Source organism: Alligator mississippiensis, chromosome 1 (genome assembly GCF_030867095.1).
Source record: "Alligator mississippiensis isolate rAllMis1 chromosome 1, rAllMis1, whole genome shotgun sequence".
Taxonomy (NCBI): domain Eukaryota; kingdom Metazoa; phylum Chordata; order Crocodylia; family Alligatoridae; genus Alligator; species Alligator mississippiensis.
The window spans coordinates 304,254,403-304,282,250 of NC_081824.1; the positions used below are offsets into that span (position 1 = coordinate 304,254,403).

The 27,848-nt window shown below is 42.2% G+C and overlaps 1 protein-coding gene across 5 annotated transcripts; it reads right to left on the bottom strand.

Moving 5' to 3' along the window:
- On the bottom strand, nt 1-27,848 carry DDX3X (DEAD-box helicase 3 X-linked). Of its 5 annotated transcripts, none has more exons than XM_059720799.1 (19): nt 27,825-27,848; nt 23,067-23,124; nt 21,693-21,743; nt 19,808-19,873; nt 15,372-15,506; nt 13,114-13,234; nt 11,787-11,936; nt 11,600-11,699; nt 10,182-10,317; nt 9,515-9,600; nt 8,682-8,780; nt 8,439-8,599; nt 7,614-7,758; nt 7,369-7,513; nt 6,935-7,116; nt 6,713-6,830; nt 4,501-4,657; nt 3,347-3,471; nt 1-2,573 (listed from the first exon to the last, which is right to left on the bottom strand). In XM_059720799.1, exons 1-19 carry the CDS (start codon nt 27,846-27,848, stop codon nt 2,479-2,481), a joined length of 2,154 nt encoding a protein of 717 aa, XP_059576782.1. In that variant the 3' UTR covers nt 1-2,478. The 5 variants fall into 5 exon arrangements, with proteins under 5 accessions (XP_059576782.1, XP_006265280.2, XP_006265281.2 ...); XM_006265218.4 differs by lacking the exon at nt 27,825-27,848 and adding an exon at nt 25,057-25,226; XM_006265219.4 differs by lacking the exons at nt 19,808-19,873; nt 27,825-27,848 and adding an exon at nt 25,057-25,227.

Sequence of the window (27,848 nt, forward strand, 5' to 3'; positions counted from 1 at the left end):
TGCAGTTCAACTTTTTTATTTTAATAAAATCAAGAGTAATGCACAGCACATGCAGTGCTAGCATCTAAACTAATACAATAAGCAATTACTAAACCTACAGTGACTTGAAGTTCAATTTTTTTTATTTTATTACATTCAGCAAGTTTAAATCCATTCTTTGCTTATAATTTTGAATCCTTATTTCCGAACCGAAAAAATATTGCTGGCTGATAAAACTTGCTAAAATGCACAAGTCACTGATTATGCCAATACAACAAAGATAACCACATGTTTGAGGATTGCAATGTGCCAGACATTCACTGAAAAAAATAAAAAATAAAAAACCAAAAAACACACAACTAAACAAAACTCACGCAACAAACATCTGAGAATCTGGACACTTCACATCAGTGTTTAGAAGTGTTTCATTAATATCTTAAGACAAGTGTATCAAAACCTTGGCATGTTTAAATTTTAAGTTGCCAATTTTTTTTGTTTTACTATCAGAAAGTTATGGCTACACTGCCAATGCCGGGTCTGCTTAATTTGACTTAAGAGTTTAATATGACTTAAACATTAAAAGCTCACACTACCCCGAAATATATAATTTCACGCATACGGTGACATTCAACATTCAAGTGCCAGTGTTTTTGTACTGTCTTTTGGTCAAGTTTCTTTAAACTTTCAAAGAATCACTTTTAGGCTTACAAAAATAAATATTTGTCAAAAATGTTCAATAAATATTACACAAAACTAGCAGCAAAAAGTATCTAGAAATCTGTCGTGTGCAAATAGTTTTCTTCCCAGCTATCATTCCCATGGTCCCAAATATGTTTTAGAATCTATTTCCTCCTCCTTAAACAAGCTGCGTTCAATCTCCAAGAGACAAAATAAGATTGGAAGTTAAGGACACGCACACAAGACATATATAAAATTCTCTGAATGTGCAATAAAAGAAGTATTTTGTAAAAAGTTATGGGCAAAATGTACAAGGGCCTAAACCTAGACTTGAAATAGCACCATAACAAATGACCTCAATACTGTCAAGTGCACCTACTTAATAAAAGTTTTAGAACAAGGCACAATACACTTGAAAAAATCTATTGCACTTTAGGAGATTTTTGCCGTTTTCCTATGCCACTGTAGATTAGGAGTTGATAACTGCTCTGGCCACAAAATTTAGCACAGAAATTCCAAGTGGCAGAGGCAATTTAATGGTGGACAATACTCATCTTTGGCCAGATTTAGCATAAACAGACTATAAATACAATGGAAACCTATGCAACTAAAACTGACTAAAACTGCACTTCAATAGCAGAATTGAAACCTTGTGCAGTTATGTACATTTCCAACCTGTGATCTCAAGATTTGTTTGTTAACTCTTCTGGAGCCATTTTACAAAGTCTACAGTAAGCCAGTTTAACATCTCCACGCAGCTTGAACAGAGTAATGTGAATCTGCATTAAAATAAAGCCTGCTGCATAATTCTTCCTGTTCATACCCTCTTGACCAAAAAACATCAACACTAGCATGCGTTATTAGACCAAAAATAAATCAGTCAGGCCCTTAAGGAGGACCAGTCACTGTCATGGTCAGCCATTCTACCATTTCAATTTCATATGGCAGGCATTTTAAAAAGTCTAAGTAGATGAATTCTCCTAAAAACTATTTCAAGTTATCAGACCTTTAAACATTCCCTGTAATATTCTGCCCACATTTGGCTAGCTCACAATTAATGATCTGCCTAAACATTGAAAAAGGAATTGCTGTGTTTACTTGCATTAACTTCAAAAAACAGTGCTTTTAATGTATGCATGTCTCCATACATCATCTCATCATGACTGGAATGGCTTATTAAAGGCTATCAGGTTCTAAGTACCTATCCAGGATAGAGTGAGCAAATCAGAACTTTAACTTAGTACAGTTTTGCCACATTAGAAACTAATTGCATCGATATGCTTCAAGATGTTTTATTTTCCAAATCTGCAAGTAAAAAGCCCTAATGCAGGCTACCGCATAAGTTTCTTTGTAATATTATGGATGAATCGATGATTCCTGTTTAAGTTGTATCACACCTGTGTGCCAAGGTTTGATTTTAGCCCAAGATCATTATTTTTTATTTTGTCAAAAACAATTGGTATCTTGAGCATTACTGAGCCAACAGGACATCAAAATAAAAAGTTGTCTAAAGTTAAAGGCACAGTACATTAACAAACAAATGATCCTCAGTCACAAAATTATAAATGCAGTTTTTGGATGGGGTGGGTGGGAGGGGAGTTAAATCCTGACTACAGCAATAGTCTTCAAACCACCTTCAAAATAGGGCTGCTTGTTCCTTTTGTTTCCGTGTGACCTTGAGCTCCCTTAAAAAAAATTTCAGTGGAGAATCACAGCTGGTAATGTACTGCGAGTTCTTGAAGCTACACAAGGTATAGTCTGGCTAAGTTACATGTGGTTTCCATATTAGCTTGTTTGGTAGGATGTCTGCTGCAAGCAGATTCAATTTCCCCACCAGTCAACCCCCCCGGAGTTATAGTTTCCTCCATATCCATCACTGTTGTAGAAGCCTCCATAGCTACCACCACCGCCACCACCTATCGGAAGGAAACACATATCAGTCAGTCGCATTTAAGCATTAGAACATTTTACCATTTTATAAATCCATCCCCTAGGTTGCTACTCCTAATCTCTGAAAGTTTATTGATTTGATATAGTCTATTTGTGAGCTTTGCATAAGAGAGACAAAATACTTATACTACCTCCAAGCCCCCTGCTATATGCCGATTAAAAGGTTATGAAGAGCTTGTGTGGCCAAGACTGCAGGCAAGCAGATGACACATATGGGGCACCCTACCCTTGTGACTTCTAACCTGGTGTAAGGTTATTTGATCCAACTATATAGGCACGTAACAGCAAGGTGCTACAGATGCACCTATCTTAAGGCTGTTCATATAGCACCTTAGGAATTGGTCATTTCTTGTTCCTGACCCCAGAACAGCCTGGGGTCTGGAACCAGGCCCAGGGTAAGTCACATTCATTGACTGCCAGCCTGGGGCATGCCAGGGGTCATGCCAGTCTAAAGGTATCCACCTTTCAATATGCTGATGCAGAGAGCTTGCACTGGAGTCTAGAAAAAGAAGCTGATCCATGATCTCAACTGTGCTTCCTGCCACACTAGATGTCTAGAGGCCCAATAACTGATGTCAAAGAAAGTACTACTGCTCACACACAGGAGTTCTACCCAAATGCTACTTCCTACATTAGTGTTTTAATATAAAGGAGCAAGCCTGTCAGAATGCAATGTGGAATTGTTTTACAGTGGTAAACAGTGCCTACCCACTCATCTCCGACGTGAAAGAGGACTTACCTCCAAATCCTCTGCTGCCTCCACTACTGCGACTGCTGGGTGGTCGACTACCACTAAAGCTACTACTGCTGGAACCGCTGCTTGTTCGATAGTCTCTGGCACCAAATCCTCCACTGAACCTGCTACTGTAAGGAACCAAGCAACACCGTGGTTACTCATATAGTTATTTGATTACCTTTTAGAAAAAAAAAGAAATCAGACTTGAGATAACAAAATATAGCAGTCTTTGTCCAGTTTTACAGATATTGATGTTACTGGCACTCTTATACCTAGAAGAGTGCGACTTATACTCCATTATACCAATAAGCTTGCCACCTGGTAACATGGCATTGGTGGCATGCCAAGGAAGAGGTTCCTATTCCAGCTACACAGCTTAGTTTCTTGGTTGAATAAATTGGCAGCTATGATTAGTCTTGCTATGTTAACCAACAAATGGACTCGGTAAATAACCCATACAACTCCTATCCCACTGGTGGCAAGGAATACAGGTGCAGAGCCATATTAGCCAAGTAGAAAGAAAACAGAAGATGCCCATATTCACTGGAGACAGCTACCTATGGAGTCATTAGGTTTTAGATTTATTCTGCTGCATCATTCATAACTATTTCTTTACATGAAAGTTGTTTCCAATCGATGAGACTGAAAGACAAGGATGTCATACAAAAACCAATGTCATATCCCTTGCCTTAGAACTACCAAACTGCTACAGGTCAGCTTTTCACATTATAATAAATATGGGAGGTGGAATCAATTTAAATGCAAAGTATGTAATCATTTAGAAAAAGCTATTTTCATTCACCAAGAGAAACCAACTATGCCTTTTCCTGGAAAAAGCTCTCTAAAACTTCAGAAAGTTAGTTTTAAAGCAGATGGATTGACTGGATCTTGGGAGACTTTCAGAACAGCAAGTTACATTGTAGTTAAAAACATTTAGCAAGGGGGACATATTTCCAACTCTACTGAAACATCTTCACAAATGCTTTTTGAGACCATTCCCATTACAATATAGCTTTCTTTGAAGGAGGCAGTGTGCAATCAGATACTCACTTCCAGTGTTAACAGCTAGGTGTTTTACTTAACAGGAACCCAAACCATCAATTGAAGGACTGATAATGGATTATGTATGCCTATGACCAACATGTGGAGAAACTTACCTCTTTGAACGTCCACGACTGCCACCACCCTTGTGAAGCTGTTCGTAAGCCATATTTTCCAGCCAAGATGGCACTTCTTGTTTAGCTTCAACAAGGAGATCTAGCAAGTCCTTGGTGATGTTTATATTCCTCTCATTGAAGAATGAGGTGGCAAGACCTTTAAAAAAAAAAAATAGTTTTGTGAATTAAACAACTTGTTTTTCTTACTTTAAGTGCTTTCTGATCTAATCTACAGTGATGTGGTCTTGAAAGTTGGAAAAGGCCAGTCAGCTGGCACATAATAGTAAGATAAGCTTATTCTATTTAAAAAGGATGAGGTGCCCAGAAGTAGAATTTAAATGCTGCCCAACATCCTTTAACCAAGGTCCTCCTCCACCCCAATTAAAAGAGAAAACAGAATGCTTTCTTGGTGCAACTATTTTGGCTAAATGTTAGTACCAGTAGTCTTGGGTTTTAAGACTCCCCCTCTCCTCCAAAAGGGAGGGCATTTTACTGGAAAAAAAGTTTAGCATACAAGGAGTTACGTGGCCATGTGGACACCTAATTCTAACTTTCAATTATTGAGAAGGTATGCCACCAGCTAAGAGGTTTAGACTAGTGGCAACCAGCTTGTCCAACTCCATAAGCTGGATGAGTGGTCTAAAGTCAGTTCACAGGCTTATCTAGTCCAGACTGCATTTGGTTACCCTGGTCTAGGCTCTTTAAAAAACACAAAGCTAGGAAGTTGGAGACCAATTTAAGTTCCAGTTCTCTCTCTTTTGGGTGAGACTACCAAATATATGTTCAACCAATAGGTCTTCTTATATCATTAATAGGTTTATCAACTGCATCAGCATTTCTCACATGCCCAGAAAGCAACTAACGCAAGTTTCAGAATGAAAGTGCACGCACACACATTGAAGTTTAACTGCCTTCCTAGCGCTTTACATGCCAAAACTTCTACAGACAGATGACAATTTTGTGTTGCTGTTAGAGCCACATTCTTGTATAGGACCCTCGGAGCACAATAGTAGTATCAGTAAGTTAGAAGCTTATCCTGGTTTTCAAAATCCGTGATTAAGGCTCACCCATAGCCACTGGATTGCGGGGAGGGGAAGGCATGGCTGGGGACAGAGGAGCCGTGCAGGGATCTTGTAGCGGCTGCTCTCTCTACACTGCCCAAGTAACACATCTCCTGCACCCGGGGCTGCACTGAAGGAAGTGGAACAGGGCTCCACCACTCAAACCGGCAGCAGACGCAGGAGGTGCGCTGCCAGGCACCCACCCCCCTCCCATCCCAGGAGATCCTGGTGCCACCCCCGTTCCCAGCTGTGCTGGATTGTGCCTGCAGGGCTACAGTAGCCCCACAGGAGGGAGGCAGGGTAGAAGCTTAAGCCCACAGATCTGGGGGGCATGGGATCCCCTTGCTTTCCAGGAGGTGCCCAGCCAGCTCCACATCTCCCCACCAGCACTTGCATATGTACCTTCCCTTAAGGGCTGCCAGAGCTGCTTTGGTTTTAACATGCTCCCGGTCAGACACTCCAACCACAAGCAGGGAGATGTGGCACCAGCTGGGTACTCTGTGCATTTCCCCAACACTTCCAGGCTTGTAGCTGGAGTGCCCAGCTGGGGACACATGAAACCAGAGCAGCTCTGGCAGCCCTTAAGGAAAGCCACACATGGAGGCACTGGCCAGGTACTTAGTGCATTTTGCCAACACTTCCCTGCTCCTTCAGGCCCCAGCCAGCTTCCACCCCAGCCCTGCCCTGCCCCCCACCAGCCCCCTGCAAGCCCTACTTTCCTCCTGGAGCCTTTGAACTGGTAAGTGAGCCTGACCCAAGCCTTGACACTGACTGAAAGCTGCAGGCTCTACCCTTCCCCTTCTCCCTGCCTCTCCAGGCAGGGTTGGGGCTTCTCTGCCCTTTCTGCAAACTGCTCTTGCAGGCAGGAACTCAGCCAGCCTGCAGAGTTTTTTGTTCGTTTGTTTTTTGCACAAGTGGGAAATGTATGGGTTTCTTTAAGAGGAAAAAAAACCATCTGCATTCTCTCCAATAAAAGTAGGAAATCCGTGATTCCCCCCCCCCCCCCCCATGGGAAACTGAAAACCCAGATCCCTGCTTGTCACAAGAATTTATAAGCTGGGTTACTAGAAAAGAACTTGCCAACCTTAAGTGTTAGAACAGTAAGTTATCTTTTAGCAGAAGCAGTCAGATGTTTTTCAGATATTACTTACCAAGGTTTCCCACACGGCCTGTACGACCAATACGATGTACATACTCTTCAATGTCACTTGGCAAGTCAAAGTTTATGACATGCTTTACATTTGAGATGTCCAATCCTCTTGCTGCTACCTAGTAGTAAAGACAATCAGTTGGTTTCTTACTAAAAAAGAGACAGACATATTACAGGCAAAAGAACCGTTCATACAAGCACCTTATAGGAAGGTTTTACTTACGGCTGTGGCAACAAGAATTGGGCTTCTGCCTGAGCGGAACTGATGCAGTGCTTCCTCTCTGTCCCTCTGAGAACGGTCTCCGTGGATACTTGTACAAGCATATCCTTCATGATACAAGAAGTCTTCCAAAGCATCAGCTCCCTTTTTAGTCTCCACAAACACCAGAGTCAGTGAATCTTTGCCTAATATAGGAAGTTAAGACAGGCTTACTAGCAAGACTACATTAAGAAATACTTAGCCCCACTAAGTTTACGCCCTCAGCTACCTGTGCTCTTTCCCTTTCCAACATTTGTTATTTGAATTTTGTATTCGCATGCACTTTAGAAGAAAAAATTCTTGTTTCCATGTTTTCTGCATGTCAATGGATGCTTTGTATTTTACAGAAAATCATTCATTCATCAGCAACCATAATGAAATTCTCCAAAAGCCTTTACCTGTAGCATTTAGGAGGTCAAGCAAAAATGACCGTTTATCCATCTCTTCCACCCACACTACTTTCTGCGTGATGTTCTCAGATGTTGAGCCCACTCTGCCAACAGCCAGAAAGATATACTCATCTAGGAAGTCACGAGCAAGCATCTACAGAAAAAGAGAAAGATGAGTTTTCTTCCCTCAGCAGGAGACAGATTAAATTTCAGAAGCCAGTATGTTAAGGCAAAACCAAAATGAAGGCAAATACCTGGATTTCCTTGGGAAAAGTGGCACTAAACATCATGGTCTGACGAACACCCTTTGGTGGCATTGTATCTTGTTCAACAATACGACGAATTTGAGGTTCAAACCCCATATCAAGCATCCGATCAGCTTCATCTAATACTAGATACCTTGAATACGTACATAAAAGCCATCAAAATCCTCCCTCCAACAGACAAATCACCTGTATAAGTATTAACCCAGCACTGCAACACTGAACCAGACTATTGGTTCCAGTTGGATACTGGTCATTTAATGTGGTATATGCCATGAGTACAGGCTCAAAGTGGATAGATAACCAGATCTAGGTCAGTAGGTACTTGTTAAATCAGTTTATGTACATCCTAAATATTTATGACACTGGTCAAGAGTTGATGTGTCAATTGGTGCTGCAGGAAGGTCAGGGAAAGACTATAATTAGCAGCAAGCTGGCTTACAACATACTAAATAGGTGCTCCAAGACACCATTTAAAAGAACTACATTTTAAGTAGGTTGGGCAAGCTATCAAAAGGGGACTTTAGTTTTGAAGCCAAAAGATTATGTCAATTCTCATGTGTTGAAATGGGATTGGATTCATTACTCAAAAAAAAAAAAAAAAGAGGCACAGATTTCACTATACAAGGACAGTAGCTGTTCAAAGCCAACAAGACTGCTGTTATTAGTTTTGCCTTTCCTAAAAAGCCACACAACAAATCTCAAGCATCTTTAACTAGAAGAGGTTCCTCAACTTAAAAAGCTAGATGCCAATTCCAAATCCTTCCCAAATTGTAACCTGTACATTCAGGTACAAAAAGTGTAACGTTAACTTACTTGCAGAAATCCAATCCAATTTTTCCCCTCTCCATCATATCAACCAGGCGCCCTGGAGTCGCAACAAGCAAGTGACATCCACGTTCCAAGTCACGTATCTGTTGACCAATGTCAGCACCACCATAGACAACACAAGGACGGACTCTGGAACGGTACGAAAACTGTAAAGGACAAAATTAGTTACTTCTCATGAAAAGAAAAGGAGTTGTGGATGCTTATCTTGACAAGCTGGTGAAAATGTACCTTCCTGGCTTCTTCATATATCTGCACGGCCAGTTCTCTAGTTGGTGCCAGAACTAGTGAGATTGGGTACTGCTTGCGGCGTCCATACCTTCCGTTTTCCTGTTTGAAGGGAACATTTAAAGTAAATACTAAATTTGCCAAAGCTGTGGTAGAACTGATCATTGTAAGAGTTCTCATGAAGATCCAAAATAGAATTCCCTCCTACCCCACAATTTATAAAGTTTATGCTAACAGCATGGCATTATGCCACTTATCCAAATGACTAGGTCTCTTGAAAAAAAGACAGGCATCCTATGGGGTTACTAACCAAAAGCTACATCAGTTAAATTTAAAATTTGGATTTCAAGTAGTTTGTTTTAGGATTTTTGCTACCAGATCCTGACAGTTACTGAGAATGGAACAGTACTACGGAGCAAGTGCAATGTTTAAATCAGGGCCCTGTCACACATTAGAAATATTTTGCAATTAACTGGTTAATTTGCCTGTGTAGCTGGCATGATTATCACATCATCAGAAGTGATTAGAGCTGTAGAAAGAGCTAACTAGCTATAAAATTAGTGCTTGAAAAATGTGTAAACGCAAAGTTGGATAGAAGCCAGCTATAAATCTGAATGTGTGTAGCAGGGCCCTCAGATCAACTACTAGTCTGCCCATGAAACTATTTACTGAAACTATTTATTAATGGGATTAAAGTACTGATGCAGGCTAACAGTTTCAAAGTGATGATTGCTTTAGATTAAAATATTAAATTATAAGCATCAAAGAATAGCAGGCAGGAACAGTATTTTTAATGTGCTGCACTTGCAATTCAAGTTCTAAAACTACATATTTACCTTCATAGCCCTCAGAGCATCACCTGGGCCATCTGTATAGATCTGACTCAATATTGGCAGAAGAAATGCAGCTGTTTTCCCAGACCCTATTAAGGTAAAACATTAAAGTTATCCTTGAGAACAGGGCCAAGTCAACACTACTAGTACACTAGTCATCTGCAATACCATATCTATAGTATTCCACAGAAGCTTTGTTATCAAAACAAAAGCAAATTTTTTTTATTAACAAGAAATGCACTATTCTTATTTCACCCACATCCCAGTAATACTGATCCTGCTAGCAAAAAAAAAAAAAAAAAAAAAAAAAAAAAAAATCTAAGGCCTGAGTAATTCCTAGCCCAGAACCTGACAATTTCTTTAGTTGAAAACTACAGTAATTCAGATTTAGTATACAGAAGTATAGTATTAACAGAAGGCCATCACAACTGCCCCTCAGGAAGAGACTTGGTTACTCAATCCACAATCTTGCTCTGTGTACTAGTCTTATAGTCAGAAGCTACTAATCTGGAGCTTCCAATACAAAAAACACACTTTCTAGAGAACTACATATTCATACAAGTCATAAAAATATTGCTAAAAGGGAAACCATTACTTATTTGTCACTTGAAGATTTACCATTTCCCCACCTGCTTCCCAACAGGAACTGAAAACCTAGTTACAAACATACCTGTCTGGGCACATGCCATCAAATCTCTCTTTTCTTTGATAATAGGTATAGCATGTTTCTGGACTGGAGTGGGACGGGTGTATCGAGTAAGCTCAATGTTTCCCATGATGATCTCTCCCATGTCAACATCACTGAACTGTAAGATTATGAAAAAGGTTGCAATGAGTGACTTGCAAGACTGCCTGATCTGTTCTGTTTGGGAATTCAGATATGCTAGCTTTATGTAAGAAGCCAGGTTTAATGCCAGAACAGTTAGCTTTTTCTTGTTTAGCAATACTGAAGATTTAAAAGATCACTACAGTGTGATAATTCCAAGCAAAGTTGTTTGCTATAAGCTGCTATAAGCTGCTTGCTTGCTGTAAGCCAAGGTGTTAAATTTGACCATAAAAGATGCATCCAGATGAGTACGCACGTGTGCTTTCTAGTACATTTGCAGCACGGAATCAAAATTAGATACTGGGAAATCCCAGCACCCTGGGGCCCAGCATCCCCTACCCCACCTGAGGCAGTTTGCCCTGCACCAGAGTGCACATGCAGGAGCCTTCCAAGGGGACAATTAGCAGTGGTGCAATTGTACTACTGCTATTTGTCCTGAGGGAATTGCATGTGTGCACTTGTCTGGATGTGCCCAAAGAAGGCAAAGAGACTGGCAGTCTCAACCCAGCTGAGGGACCTCAGACCCTTAAAAAGGAAAGGAAATAGAACCAAAAACAGAATAAGGAACACCCAGTAATTAAGGGAAACAGTACATACAGGAAAGGATATTGAAATAGACTTCTCCCCCAAATTGGGAAAAGTTGGAGCATGGGGAAAAATAGATGGAAAGTTATTGTTAAAAAACACACAACAAAAAAAAAAACCCAACAAAACCCAAAACAGTAGAGATGCTGTTAAAATCTGTACTAGGTCACAGAAGTATTTGGCAGAAAGGAAAAAAAAAAAAAGAAAAAAGAGGGAGACTGTTCTCTCTCCCACTGGTAGATTAGTATCTTTGTGACCTTTTTTATTTGCCATCATCTTGTACAGACGAGTTATTTGAACACCAGCAGGGAATACCTGGCTATTGTCCAAGATACTGTGCCGCCGCCACCACCACCACTCAGCCCTCCCCTTACTGTTAGAGTCACTGCAGGGAGCCTCAAGCCTGCTGAAAACCCATGCCCTAACTCCCTTCTAGTACCCTTCACTTGCTTGGGCAGTGCCCAGGGATTCTGCTCTACCTCACCAACGTATCATTGGACTAGAGCTCTCCACTCTACTGAAGCATTGTATTCTTTATGCACCGAAAAGCTGGATATAGTAATGGTTACTAATGTCTTGAGACACCAATTCATTGGAGTTCCACCTGAAAAAAAGAGTGCATTCATGTAACACTGAGGAAACAGATGAAGTAGTAGACTCTTTAAAAAAAAGCTTACACTCTCAATATGTGGAGGACAGTTGTTGCCTGTTGCTTCAACAGGAATGTCATCATATTTCTCAAAGTTAATACCAGTATTGCCTCCGGAGAAGAGTTCTCTAGAATAGCAGAAAGTAAGTGTCATACAATACCCATGTCATCCAACTGGCAGAGTGACAGCTTTTAAAAGGAACCCAAATACTCACTGTTCTAGACGTTCACTTGGTGCAAGTGGTTTTGACCAGTCATCTTCATCAGATTTATCAGACCAGCGTGACCCACCTCCAAATCCACGGTCAGATCTGCCACCAAAACCACTCCTATCATAGTCACCACCTCTTCCACGGTCCTCATATCTAGAGATAAGCAAGAATACTTAACAGCCATGCTCCACAAAACATGGCTTATCTGTCTGGCATGCAACACATAGCCCTAACATGTAGTCATACCAATTTAAAAAAGAGAAAGGATCTCCCTACTCCTTGGGCCTTTATTATAAAAGGTGTATCAAAACACAAAAGTGGCTGAGTTTTTAGGAGAGTGCGGAAGAAAAATATACTTAGCTCAGTATTCTCACTACTGTCTTAGTTGAGAGACTATTGTACATTTTTAGATACCAAGTCCACTAATAAAGTTGAAAAAACATATTTTGCCTTGAGAACGGCAATTCAAAGTTTAGTCCGTTTTTCTGCTCCTTTTTATGAGAGGTTGGAATTTCAGAATTATAAAAGAATGAATGCCTATTCTAAGAAGGTGAGAGTTTTGTAAGGGGGGGGGGGGGGGCGACGACAACTAAAGAAAATCATGCAGCGTTCATGCTATCTGAATGCCTTCCGTGTCCAGATTAATGTTCAAGTTCAGCTTGCTCCTATATTTTACTCAAGTGCTCATACAAATGGAATTGTCGAGCTTCAATACACTTCTCTTTGTTATGCTTTTCACAAAGAGGGAATCTTACCTGATACAGACTTGGGATAAAAAGGTGTGGAAAAACAGTCCTTACCTGGATTGCGTTTAGTTATAGGTCTGGCAACCCATGTTTGAGAAAAATCAGGATACAGGACTAACGCCAGCTTTATTTGTCGAAAAAGGTCACTCGCCACATTTGTGCATACAAGGAATAAAGGTGTTTAAAACTGATCAAGTTAGGCAGAGAACCTGCAAGAATCTTACCCAGTTGTTTTATTAAATTAATTTTATGTTCAACTTCGCTTTGAAACCAAGCATTTGCTCCCAACAGCTAGTCTTAAGTAGCTTGTTTGTAACAGAAGACAGCCATGTCTAGCACCATGTGAGATTTAAAAATCACCACCTGCAATGTCAACAAGCTAAAGGAATTTTGCTGAAGTTGTTTACACAGGCATGCTTCCCACACCAAATGTATTTTTCTACCATGCTTCTCATTCTACCACCTCACTCCTAAAGCTAACTATACAAGCCCTGCTTGCTAAAATGTCAGAACTGAGCTCTAGTTCAATACAGGCATTGCTAAAGGAGGTAGCTTTTACTGCACTGATCAATAAAACTGCTTACCTTCCTCCCCTTGACTCACTTCCACGGTCAAAGAAGCTTGATTTTGCTCCACGATCACTTCGACCACCAAAGCTGCTGTATGCATCCTTGTCTCTACTGGAACTCCACCCGCTGTCATACCCTGAACAAATAAAATGAGAACTGTTACTCCTGAATAGCAACACTTACAGATCCCTACAAAAAAAACCCCACAAGGGTTTGACCACCAAGCAAGGGACATTCAGTTGAATCCTCACCACATGGTTGGGAGGCGAGAAGCCTTTCAAAAGAGCTTCAAGAATGCACCCCCCACCCCTTACCACAAGGGTATTTAACAACCCTTGATGCATTTTGGATACAAGACAAAGTTGTATACGTGAAACTATGCATTTGAATTTGCTTGCTGCAGAATTAAAAAAAAAAAAGTAGGTTTAAAAAACCTTTTTATGACAAGTTGAACTCTAAAACAGAATCAAGATTCTTACTGGTTTCCACGTGCATGAAACGAACTCACCAGAATATGGTTTGTGTGCACATCAGTTTTGAAGTGGTCTTGGTGGAGTCTCATTTAAGACAAGCTTGTTATTTGACTAATAAATCATGGCTCACTCCTGCTTTTGGAAAGTAAGGTCCACAGGAACTTCACTTCAATTTCTCAACCAGGGCTGCATGGCAGGCAGCCAGGGGCAGATAAATATTAAATTTTCTGAATTTTTTAGGGACCCCATGGGCTGGATAGAATGGCCTGATGGTCCGCATCCAGCCCACGGGCCACGTTTCGCCCATCCCTGTATTAGGCTTTGGTGAGAAGCTATGAATCTGACTCCACAAATACCACATTATTTGCTCTTGGTTTGCAAAGAAATTACAAATCGAACACAAGTTTGCTCCATAACCCACCCTGAAGTACAAACACCAAGATGCATTTTCCTTCTTTGCAGAATTTTGAGCTCCCAAAACTTGTAGGCTGCTGAATGGAAGAATGCACTCTCACCCCACAGAGTAACCTTTGGGAACTATTAGGCACAGTTATATATGAAGTTTGAAACTGAAGTGCCAAAATGCCTCTGCACAACGAGTTCCAAACATGACAAGTGTTTTGGAACAGCACCCCTTGCTTCTGCTAAAAAGCATCTTAACCACCTCAGGCCATGTAGTGGATGTAAACTGAAGCCTGTTTCCCTAGACTTTACTCACTGAAAACAGATAGAAAGAGAAGTTAACTCCTGTTATGGGGGAGGGAGGAGGGCAGAAAACTACCCCTCAATTTTTTCCCCTTCAAATCTGGGACCACATATAGCTTTCATGTTGCAAATACAGAATCACTGCAAGTCCTGGCCAGTTGTCAGAAAACCTTAACCTGGTAGGGGGTGGTTGTTATATGTAAAAGGTACATATGAAATCAGAAGAAAAACAAAATTTCACTCAGTCTTTCCTTAAGTTTGAAAAGACTTTAAGACTATTTCTAATAATGTTATTTGTATCCTGTTCATAAAGCCTAAATTAAGAGATTACCAAAAAAAATGGGGAAGAAGTGACCACACTAAAATGTAGGCCAATAACTTAATACGGTATTGAACAAAATGCTGCATGTACTGGAAACCACTGTACACCTACCAGGTGAGAATGAGTAATTTGTTGTATAGAGCATCTTCATGTACACTGCAAGTTAGTTTGGAAAATTTTCAAGAAAAAACACAGAAAACTTAAAAACAAGACTGGTCTTGTGGTTAAAGAACTGGATTAAGACCAAGATGCATTTCAACTGCCTAATCCATCCTGGATTTCCTTTGTGACCTGAACCAGGACACCAATTTCAGATCAGGATCCGCAGCAGAGATACTCGCACGTTTTCTCAGCTAGATGGTAAACTCTTCAAGGTGGGCACCTTCTTACATCAGCAGCTTGCAAAAAGGGAGCCCCAATCTCATTCAAAAGGCCTGTAGGCCTCATGAAATATAGCTGGATACAAAAGACACACAAACAAGCCACCCCACCACCCACACCTTATCTTTTAATTACTAGGATAAAAGCAAGCAGTGTATCTGGCACCGCTCTTAAAAAAAGAGTACGAGTTCAACTTTAGAAGCTACAGGCTTTCATTCTGAATTCTCAGCATATCTGTTGGCATTAAACATCAAGTGAAATTTTTGGGAGGCAGGTGATTAATTTATGTATTACAGCAGAACAGTCTCCACACCAAGTATGAAAGGGTGCTGTTGGCTGAAAGATGACAGGTTTTCTCTCCCCCTCTATTTTTGAATGCCCCCCACGCCCACCTCTGTCATCACGTCCAGATCCTCCTCTAGATCCAAACCCACAGCGATCACGGTCATAGCCATTCATCCGGCTGTCTCGGGCATAGCCATTCATATAGCCATTACCTCCACGACCAGAGTCCCAGCTGGGGGAATCTTTGGCAGAGAATAAAAATGAGACAATTAAAGGGAAAATGCTCATACTTGAGTAGTTTTTGCAAGCTCTATAGCAGCAAACCAGAGCCGGTATGACTTTCACTGCCAGGTGGCAAGCAGCTGAGGCAATAGAGAATCCTGAGAGAGAAAAAGAGAAAGACAGACAGAGGGGCCTTTTTTAGGGACCTTTAATTAGCCAGGGCTAAAGAGCACAAACTAGGCAGGATTCTTTGCGAGGATAAAAAAAAAAAAAAAAGCGCTTTAGGCTGAAAAACGTTCACCATTACTTCTTTGGAAGGAAAGGAAAAGAAATCCTAAGTTCCGCAGAAGCCAAATTCTGCTAGACTCCAATCCGTCAAAGACTCCTTTGAAAACTACTTTTATTAGCAGGGTGAAGTTAGTAAACCCAAGCAGACAGTAAGAGTAGCCTGTGCACTAGGCTCATTGCCATGCTTAGTCACTGAAGCCTGCTACAAGAACAAGGATAGTCATAAAACAACTCCAACAATACTTTGGTGAAGCTTTTTTTTTTTGGGGGGGGGGGGGGGAAGTGGGGTTAAGAGTGAAAGGGAGCAAAAGATAACACGTGAATTAAAAAAAAAAAAAAAAAGCAAGCCAAGCTAAATAGACTTATTAAAAAAAAAAAAAAGTCAGGAAGGGCTGGACTTTGGTCTTCAAGTGAGAAGAAAATAAAAACCTTGGACTATGTTATCCTCTGCCTAGGCCAGAGCCTCAGGTGATAGCCAACTCATAATAGCAAGGTAGTACTGGCAAAGAATTTAGAAGAAAGATTGATTTTTATAAAGAACGGAAGTTATTAATGCCTGCATCCAAAACAAGGTAACTATTGCAAAACTGGGATGGCATTAGTTAGTATGCTGTTAAGATTCCCTTTCCTAAAGTAGAAAGAATCAATGAAGTGTGAAGATTGACATGACAGATGCCATACAGGGAGCAACTGATGAATCAGACAAATAAGCTAGGTTTAAGTTCAAAAGCAGGGGTAGGCACCCTCAGCACAGGTGCCAGAAAGTGGAGTGAAAAGGCATTTTTCTTGGCACATGTGCCTCAGGGCACAGACAGTGAGTAAGGGGCTGGGCTGCCACAACAAGGATCAGGCCCCTTGCAGCTCCCCTTGCTGCCTGCCCCCAACATCTTACAAGTTGAGGATGTGGGTGTTTTTGAGAGACTGCCAAAAAACAGTCAGCCTGTTTTAAAGCAACTGCACAAGTAGCAGCAGTTAAAGCCACTGCATCACACTTGGTCTAAACAAAGCCACACTAAGTATGCAAGCACTCCAGACAAACATCCAAAGACTGCCTATAAGTTAGGTTATAGCAGTCCGAATTCTTAACCAGGAGCTACTGGTGGACTGGTGTAACGAAACAGCAGCAGTTGAACTTTTATAACTAGCAGCAACCAGGACAGTATAAACCATGCTACTACGAAAAAGAATTAGATTAAGCAGGGAAGAGATGATAAAGGAACTTTTTTTCCTCATTATCGTTTTCTTCTAAATCTAGTATCACCTGTACTCATGCACACAGCCAAGTTATGGCTACATACACCTGCCTTTGCTTGATCAAATACAATTCATGACTGCATTGACATTTAAACCTGAAGTCACACTGAAATATCTTAGTGCAGTTCAAACCTTAATGCAAAAGAATTACAAATTTTTAAATTTTACTTCAAAGGGGAAAAAAAAGTTTCTACATAAGGAGTTACCTGACCAAACAATTTTTTGCAGATTGACATCCAGCTAGTCATGATTTTTTTTTTTTTTTTTTTTTTTTTTTTTTTTTTTTACCACTTAGTATTGATATACATACCATTAACCACTTTGTTTTAACATTAAACAAAGTATTTGCCCAAAGACTATTAGTTTTTGGCCCAATAATTTGGCTACTTTAATTGTTTGATATTTTAAAGGATGAAAAGCAGAGAAGCTTTAGGAAATCATCTGTACAGTACCACATTGTATTAGTTTTTAATATTAGGCAAATTGAAGTCTACAAAGTAGAAAGCAAAAAGCTGGAATGATCAAGTAACCTGATATATTGACCTAAAAAGCACCAGGTCAATTGCCTTCATACTTTTAGAAGAAATAGATTAGTATAAACATGGGACAAATTAAACTAAATTACTACTATAAATAACACTCATTTTCTCATCTCTAGTAGGTAGTGTGCAGTATTTAAGCTACAGACTTGCTCCTAGGTAAGTACAAATTTTAAAAAATAAGAACCCTATTTTAACAGCTGACGTGCTAACCTAACTCCATCTTTGAGTTCAGAATGTCTTTGTAAACTGCACAGACATCCAAGGATTTGGTTCTTCCTTAAGCACTCTGCCCCTCACTATGAAAGTTTATAGCTAGATATGCAAGAGACTTATACAGGGGTCCTTAAAATTCACCTTAAGTTTCATATAAATGCTTTACTTATTCTAAGCTAATCCAAACTAGTCTCATCGCTATGTAGCACAGCTCATGGGATACCAAGTTTAGTCAGCTATACGAAACCCCAAAACTAGACCACTCTGCCTCCCACCAGCCAACTCTACAGGAAGCCACTGCTGAAGGTAATTATGTGATATACATGACAAAAGCTTGAGTTCCTTTAAATAACTGCTATTAATAAAGCCCTATATGCTACAGATTAGTTGCTTAGCTGACATTTTCCTTAATAAAAGAACTACTGTACAGAGAAAATCCACAATAGTATGATTTTTGAACAAGGCAGCCCTAATGTTCTGGAAAAAAACAACACAAAACCAATTCATTCACACAAATGATTTAGGAGTCTTACCTTTATACCAAGCAGCAACACCAGACCATGAACTGTGCTCTTGTCAGAAAGACTGAGGCACACTTGGGTACCAACAAGTTATTAACACATGCCTGTCAAAAACTATTACATGTGAAACTCCACTCTTAGACTATCCTTAATAATGGAATCTTAAGCCACACGATAGATAGTATACTCTCCAGAACAGTGACAATGAAGCCAGCCAGGAAGTTAAAAGTGTAAACAAAGCATATCTAAACACTGTTAGTGACATTATTGATATACATTATACATCAAACTATAAGACTGTTTAAAAGTCACTGTACTGAATCGGAATAACAGTTTTCATGTAGGTAGAAGTATTCCCTGTTGTAGAGCCATAAAAACTCCAGCAACATATCAGAGTCAAAGTCAAAAAGTTTAAAGAAAAAAGCCTTAACAAAGATGATGCTAGGAATACACTACAGCTTCTTTCAGCAGCAAGCATAGTTTAACTTAGTGACTGAAGTGTTTGAGGTAAGGAAGATTATGTGCAAGTGTCTGGTCCACCTATATCCAAAATATGAAAACCAATTTCTACAAAGGAAATAAATGCCATTGGTTAAGATCTTTTGGCTTCCCATCCTTATCAGAAGGAGACAAGCAAGATTAAGTGACAAGAGAATACTTTTGTTTATCTGGAAGGGGTGTCAAGACAAACTCTCTCCTTTCATCAGGCAAACACCCTTTAATCAGTCATAGTTCCAAGGCAGGTACAAGTTAGGACACCTGTGCTTTAGGTTTAACCCAGCTAGGTTAATGAATGATCAAATACATTAACCCAATTGGATTAAATTAAAAGCAGGTGTCCTAATCTGTATTTGCCTTGGAACTATGCTGCTTTCCCCAACCTAATAAAAGGGTGCTTGATACCTCAAGAAGCTTGTCTGACACCTGCCAAAAAGAAATGAACTCAAGTTCTCTCTCTTCAGGAATCTCATCTACTTCATACCCCTGGACCATCACAGCTACAAACAAATCAAGAAATTAATTTATTACAAGTTAAACACTACATGAAATAAGTCCCAAAAAGTGTTTCCCATGCTTCCATGCTTCCCATTTTAGAGTCATCTTGGGCTACCATGCTTTGATTCACTTCAAGTTCAGAATTAGCTGACTCCTCTGCTCAAATTACCTTCAGTTAAAGCAACTGTTTACTGACTTTGAAGTAAGATGGTCTCTTTGAAAACACTTAATGTGCCCATATTGGAAACTAGTTTTCTATCCAATCCTATGCCTTTGCATCTTAAGTACAACATGCATATTTTCCAAACAAAAGCTGCCTGCCTTCCAAGGCAGACATGAAAACTGTATGACTTCTAAGAAGTGTGAAGTCAACTGCTGCGCTTCAGCCTTCCATAAAGTGGAACAGTGGCATGCTTGTACCCTGTCAGTTGTAGGTTTTTCCTTGAGCCCACAAGTCATGGTATCCAACTGCCACAAGCAGCGACAGTGGTATTCAGTACAAGTTACCTTGCATGGAAGGTGAAGTGTCAGCAGCAGATGAACAGAAGCCAGAGGCCCCTGGGCTCCAGCTTCCTGTATGTGAAAAAAAAGTCGGTAAATGTTAGATCTGTCTTCTTGGACCTGGCCTGCCCTCTCGTTACCTACATGCAAGACTCCTCACATTTATACTTGAGGAGATTAAAACCCTTTTCTCCCCAGGGACACAGCTGCAAGACACTACATTTCCTAGCACATTCAACACAAAAATAAGTTAGCCTGCATAAAATATGGCTTTAGGCCATGGTCACAAGAGAAAAAGGTCCTTTTTAAATGCACGTTAAGAAAATGCTATAGAAGAATGGAATGCATCTGCTTCTTGTGAGAGTTTTAATCCTAAATTTTCAAGGACTTGAAAAGTGTGCTGGTTCTGGCTGCACTTCAAACCTAGCACTTCTGGAACCAATTAGGATAGAATCAAAATAGCATCCATTTCAGCAATCCCCAAAAAATGATTTGGCAGCCAGTGTCCCAATTGCTTAGAATACATTTCCAACCAGACACATTCAAGTAAAAATCAATACACAAATGTAAGGGGGGAAAAAAATGAGAACAAAATTCACCATGTTCTCTAAAGTTTGGTTGCCAAGTTAACTGGGTCACTAAACAGTCTTAAACTTGACTTCTGACTGGCTTAAAAAAAGATGCTGCCCTGTTTAAGTGAGGATCTTGTAAAATTTTAAATATGCCAAGTTACTTAATACACATTAGTGCTTTCTGCAACTTCAGCTTACTTTTGTTGGACAAACACTCACTATGCCAGTCTCACATTAGTCAGACCTCTTTCCAAGCCCACTAGCTAATGAAGTAAATTATACAGCTGATGGGTATTTCAATAATACCTATTTAGAATACTGCAGTTGCAGCTGTCCAGTTCTGAAGACTGGATTGTCCTATCTGATGAATAGTCATCGTTTTCTCCACTTATGCAATGCATTATCATGCAAAGCAACCACTTAAGTAGGGACCGAATTGAAGGCCTTACCTCTTCCAGTGTCACTGGAAGGGAACAGATGGAAATGAAAACAGAAGGGATTCATCCGTGTCTTGAACTGACAGACATCACTTCCACTCCTAGTCAACCATCTACAGAACAGGCTAAAAAATGCTGAGCAGCAGCCCCTTACATACCCTTGTGAGAGAAACTTAAATAATACATGTTCTTCTATGAATGCAGGAAGCTCAACACTGCTCCCAAAACAAAAGGAACAATCAAACCTGCCTATTCAAAACCTTTCAAGTTCTGCAGAGCATTTTCTAGTGTAAATATCTGTATAAAAAAGACACTTCAGCTGTTCTTTGCTTCTTCTGTTCATTACTTTATCCAGCAAGTTATTTCTACCACCTTCCTTCCCCCCACCAAACAGACCCAACCTGCACACTTCTTGTTCAGAAGCTTAGTAACTGTAGGAATAAAACTGAAGTAGCTCTTGCAAGTCAAATACTAGGATGTTTAGGAAAACACACCCCTAGTGAAAATCAATACCATCAATTATCAAAATGAAACATTGTTTTAAGAGCCCATCTTGCTTCAAAAAAATAATCAACTGTTCACTGGCATACAACTCAGAAGCTGAAGTAAGATGAAAACCAGATACTACAGGCAGTACTGTTAAGACTCTTGCCTTGTTTAAGCTGCACTGGTAAGCCGAACAACAAGGTCAAATTTAGAGTTTAAGTGCATGATGCAGCCAATGGAAGCAGAAGGAAAGTTACAGAACTCACACCATTTAAAGTCCCATGAACCAGAAACAAACATCTTGTATTAATTCAAGATATTTCAGAATAACAGATGTTACTCTGTAACTGAGAACAGCTGCATGTTAACTAAAGTTACCAAACTAATGAAGCATACCCTGTTTTGAAGCTTCTCTGTTCCGCAAGTGAGGAGGAATGTAGCGACCTTCTAAAAGAAAAAGAAAAAAAAGAGAGCAAAAGACACTAGTTAAGTTTCATCAGAACTAGTACAACCATTTAGTGAAGGTATCTGTTAAGATTAGTCTTCATAAAGACAGCATTTAATTTAAGTAAGAGCAAGGCTGGCTCTAGGAAGGGAAAGGACTTGTGCAATACACCATCCTGGTATACACTTATTTGAAGTTTATAAAATTGAGGCTAAAATAGGTTAAGTTCTATGTATGCAGCCCGGGACAGGGTGCTAGGCATTTGTATGTGCACAAACAGACTCTTACAAAAAGACCACATTTGCATGGCCACTCTTCCCAGTACTAATATTCTAGTTCTACTTCAAATCAGTCATCCATATCCTTCTTCAGGACTTCCTAGTAAAGCACGAGTCTACCAACTGTAATGGGAACATAGCAACATCTTGTAAGTTGGGTCAAGACTCAAACCCATGAGCCATGCAAGCACAGCGAAGCTTTTTTTCTGCTGTAGAGAATCTCACTTATGCAGGGCTCATGAAGTAGCTCTGGAACAGAAAGAAATTCAACTTCTGAGGAATTTTCCATTTCTAAAGCAGTACTAATTTTAGGCCTATTTTTTCTTTCTTGTTCCAAAGAAAAGGAGTACCAGCTATGCCAGTTTGAACAATATACCCAAGTTCCCTTAATTACAGTTATTGCAATGCAGGAATCTGACATTTGGCAACTTCCTCCTCCCTGGAGAATAGCTACCAGAAGGATAATTTCAGACTGTTGAGGCCCACTACTGATATCTCAGTCTCATACTGCATTAACACCCCATCTATAACATTACATGAAATTTTATACACAAGATTTAAGTGAGGGTATGAACTGCAACTCAAGTAACTTTTCCTCAACAATGCTAAGTAGAAATCTTCTGAAGGATTCCAAAATGCTAATTTCTATAACAAGGAAAAATTCCCTTCAAGACATCATGCCTTATAAGCCCCTGCTTAGCCAAATCTCTCCTTCCAAGTCTGTGTGGTGAAACAGAACATAAGAATGTATCACAAGAACCACAAATGCCACATTAAAAAGTCAAGTAGGTGCTTGATTCAGTACAATCCCTTCCCCACTCTTATGGACAGAAGAGAGCCCTATAAAAACTACCACCATATGATGAAGTCCCACCCTTGCACAACCAAGTTACACCTCCCCCCTGCCCCAACTTCCACATTTAAAGGCATCAGTTTTAAAAACATTAAATCCCAAGAGTTGGCTGTCCCTCTTAAAGCTGTACAATATAAATGGTTTTCTAACTGCTTGCCTATATCCAGGCATAAGGAAAACTTGCATATACTTACTGCTTGCTGTGCCTCCTCCACTCTGAGAGTCTGAGGAATTCAAGTCTAGACCAGCAAACTAAGAGAAAGAGAAGAAAATTGCTGCTTTACATATTAACATGTTGCATCATGCAGTCATATGGTGGCATGAAAAACTGGGTTAATTATGAAAGCTTGACTGCCATTTGGAGTAATGTAAAGGTCTAGGTCTATCAAAACACGTATGCAGTAATGGCTGAAGTAGTAACCAAATTTCATACCACTTCACATCTCTCTGATGATTTAAAGCCCTTTGTAATGATTTAAAGTTCCCTTTGTAATGTGTCTCTGGGCTCAAAAGTGAATGTACACCACACACAACAGGCTGCAATAAAGTAGCTGTTGTACTATCACCAAACATGATATTTAATCCATCAAGTCACACTCTATAATTCTACTCCTCACAAGTTGCTAACAAATAGGTAGTCCAATAAACATGCTTGGTAGTCTGTGGATGCGTTCCATTTAATATAGTCTCTTCACAGTATTTCATAATTCATTTAAAAAAAAAAATCAATACCCCAAATGTATGACTGTACAGCAACTGCTACTGTAATGCAAGACATGCAAAACAACTACAAAGACAACTGAAATCAAACCAGCTTGTGCAAGCAACTCAGCCAGGCTGCATTTAAGTATAGCATTGGGAGACACTCCTGCAGTGGTGTCTGGCTTAGAAGCTCTGCTCCCTTCTAACCAAATCTCTTCACACACTGGTAAATTCAAAATTGCTAGCTCATATCAGCACCTCAAAAACAAAGGATGACTATGAGGCCTTCAACATGAAACTAGCATCATCTGATAGGATGAACTTAGTTTAATACTTGGAACATAGCTACCAATACAGGACACCAACTTGTAATTACCAAGAGACTGAAACTTACAAAAATTCTTACTATTCAGTTTTAATGGAAAACATCCTCTTCAGAAAAAAAAAAAATCTGCCACTTTAACAGATAAATAAAGGTTCCTCAGATTCAAAAACCTCTACCATCATCCTGTACATGTTTAAGGGCTCCCAAAGACAGCAATTCATGAAAAACACGTTTGCATCAGGCAGCACAGACAGATCTGTACCAACCCAGGGAGTGCAGGGAAGCTACTGGTTCTAAATGTGCGCATGTAACAGAGTAAATAGCTGCACATTACTCATTACAATGTCAATTCTGTCCAGCCAGCCTTACAGACACTCAGTAGTATTCAGCAGCTGCAGCATGTTTTGCAAAAAAGGCACCCCCTATTTCAGGTCAGAGGGCCCATTTAAGAACTAGCTACTCCAACCCAGCCCCCCTTAGCTCAATTTAAGGGCCCAGCACACCCCAAACCAAGCATCCTGGTTGCAGGCAGCTTGCCCAGCGACAGCAGCGAGGCACTGCACCTAAGGGCAGAGGAAGGAGGGGGGGGAGGGGGGAAGGGAGGTCCTGCGCAGCCGCGCCAAGCAGGAGTGCTCCCTCGCGGCCCCCCTCCGTGCGCGCTGCGCTAATCCGGCAGCCGGCGCCTGTCACGTGGCCCCCGGCAGCGGGAGACGCGACCCCCCCCCTTCCCCGGGGGCGGGGCCCGGCCGCGGCTCCGCCCCGCGCAGGGACGGAAGCGGGGTAAGACAAAATCACTGCTCAGCCGCTCTGCGTCAGCGGGGGGGGAAGAGGGCCAGCGGGAACCGGTACCCCCCCTCCCGGGGCGATCGAAACAAAGACGCGGCGCCCCTCCCCCACCCGCCAGGCCTCACTCCGTCACACGCACAATGGCCGCCATTGTCCCCTCCCCCCTGCCGCTCCCCACCGCCGCCACCAGGGGGACTCGGGCGCTGCACAAAAGCCGGGCCCGGCGCCGGGGGAAGCAGGCCGCGGCCTCCCGCCATCCCCCTCCCCTCGCCCTAACTACGCAACAATTAAGTGCGCAACAAGGCGGCCCCTCCCCCACCCGAGGGAAGGGCGCGCGCTCCAGCCTCTCCCCACCTAGGCCGGCCCCTCACCTGCTGGTCTAGACTGAGGGCATTTTCCACCGCCACATGACTCATAACGAGGGCTCGTCACGGGAGGTCTGGCTCCACGTAAAGAGAGTTGCTCAGGCCGGATTTCGAACTCGCCGCTGTTGCCGCCTCCGCTGCTACCACCACGCTCCGCTCGCGTCTCTAACTGAAACCCCCCCACCTCGGCCCCGGCCTTTATATACCACCGCCCCCGCCGGCGCGCTGACCTCAGCACGCAAGCTCCGCCCCTTCCGAGAGCGTGCGCGAGACCGAGAGCCCGGCGGCTGGGTTCTCGCGAGAAGAATCGGCCGCTCCGCGCTAGGGAATGGGAGGAAAGGCTGGCTTCTCGCGAGAGCTGCGCCGGCTCTTGCGATAGACCCTCAGTGGAAGGCCGAGAGGCAGCGGAATCTCTATAAGTGGCGGAAGGGTGGGGGGAAGTCTCTGCAGGATCCCGCGAGATTTCCTTCGCCTCGGCCTCTAGAAGAAAGGCCGGCTGGATGTCGCGCGAGATGGCTACCTCGCCACCCACCCCCTGTCTTCTCTTTGAAGACCTCGCGAGACTTCCCGGCCCTCGGCCCGCGCGGCGATGTCTCTAGAAGGAGTCGGAACCTAGGTCACGTGGGCGGCCCCGCGGGGGTTCGCCGCCATCTTGTGAGCTGTGCGGCGCTGTGGCGCAGGCTCTTAATGGAGGAAGCGGCCGAGCTTGGAGGCTTGATCGCTGTCAGCGGGCATATCCGCAGCCTGCCCCGCGCAGCCCAAGTGTGACCTGCGGCGGGAGCCCGGCAACGCCCGCGGGTGTCACCCGTGACGCATGGGGCCCGGGGCACCAGGTGCCTACCGGGCACCCGGGGCAGGGCGGCTGTCCCCGCACCACCCCGACCCTGCCTGACCCTGGCTGCCCGGCATCTGGCCCACGAGGTGCCTGGGCAGCTCCCTAGGCACCCTCTGGGCCTTGCTGCTTCCTCCACACACACATCTCTTCCCCCCCCCCAGGGCCCCTGCTTGTACCCTCCTGCTGTTCAAGGTGCTTGGTTCCATGCAGCAGCCTTCCCTCTTCCCGTCTGCTTCAAAAGCTAACTGTAACACTGATCTCCCTTAGCTGTGCCTGGAGCAGCCCAGAACTCCCTCCCCCCCCCCCCCCCCCAGGTGCCCACCTTTGTCACCTCACTGCAGCAGCTTCCCTGACCTCGCATCAGGCCTCAAGATGGACACAACTCAACTGCATACTGCAGGCTTCTTGGCCAGGGGGAAAAGTGACACCTAAAGTAAACTGGTTGGAGCAAGTGATTGGAAACAGATTCAAAGCTGCAACGCCACATAAGTTCAGTACATCTTTCCCTCCAGGAGCAGCACACCCCCACTGCAGATGCTTCCTCAGCCTGACACAGGGTATTTATACCCGAATGCTTGCTAAGAAGAATTTTTCCAACTTTGTGAGTTGGTCTAATAAGAGATACCAGATTTACCCAAAGAGCCTTGTCTGCCTATGTCCTCAGACCAACACGGCTACAACCTACACCCCTGTGCATATGTAAACCCGCTGTCAAAATGGCCAAAAACAGTTTCAGATTGACCTGGGTGGCTGTAGTATCAGACTTTGCCAATTTAGGTTAAATTGTTTTGTTGAAATTCAGTCCTAGATCCCCTCCAGATTCAAGTCAACTCATAGTCCCCCAGCATCCTGGGATGCTTTGCATTTCCCCCACAGGGTGGGCAGGCTAGCCTTGGCCCAAGCTGTCTGCTCCAGCAGAGCAGGGAGACATGCTCTAGTGCCTGCCCTCAGCTTCCAGCTTGGGCCAATGCAAGCATGTGGCTGCATTTCCAGAATCAAAAGTCAACGTGCTCACTTGCTTATTGGTTCAATCTACACAGTTTAGTTTAACTTGTGAAGACTGAATCTATTCATTCAGCCTCAGGCTTTTGGTTGTCTGTACTTAGCCCTTGTGTTCCTGAAGGCACCCCCCACCCTGCCTCTCAGATCAGGGGTGAGTGATGTAGGGATAACTGGTTTCCCTAGTGTTGTCAGCCTTGATCACCCCATAATTCTATCAGCATTCAGAAAGCCAGTGGTTTATCCTCCCCTGAAGCTCCACCTTGCTGCTATAGGTGCAGGTTATCAGTCTGTGACCATAGGTGATGAACAAGAGTTTCAGTGTACAAATCATAGTCATTTGACTATCACAGCTCTTCCCCCCTCCTCACCCCACCCTGTCTACATCCACTTACTGCATCAGATTACAAACCTAAGACCTGGTCCTGCAAATACTTGTAAACTGAGTTGTACTGATGTTGAGTAGTCCCATCAAGGTTACGGAGGTTGTCCGCAGGGTGTTTGCAGACCCACAGCCTTTAAGGTCTCAGGGGTAGAAAGTGTCTTGTTTCTACATGTTACTTAATAAATTGTTTCACTCAAGCAAGCAATAGCAATGCTTATAGGTAACAGGATGGCAGTAGTCATCATGCATGGTTTCTTCCTCCACCACAAATCACAGGTTGAGAGAGGATACCCAAGAAGTGCTAGTTGAGCCAGCATACAAAATTTCTCTCTCTCATACCTATTTGAGCTTCAGTAGCTCTCAAATTTACACTCAAGATTTTTCCACACAACTCTCCTTGAAGTTGAAGCCATCTGTCTCAAGGGATTAAACCCTAGCAGGCTTTGCACACACAAATAAATCCCACAGTGAGTTTGTATGCAACCTGTTTCCCCAGACATGCTAAACAACTCTATTGAGTACAGTTTTTGTCTTTTTTTTAAATAAAATATTTACCATTCTTCTGCTTTGTTCCTCCAT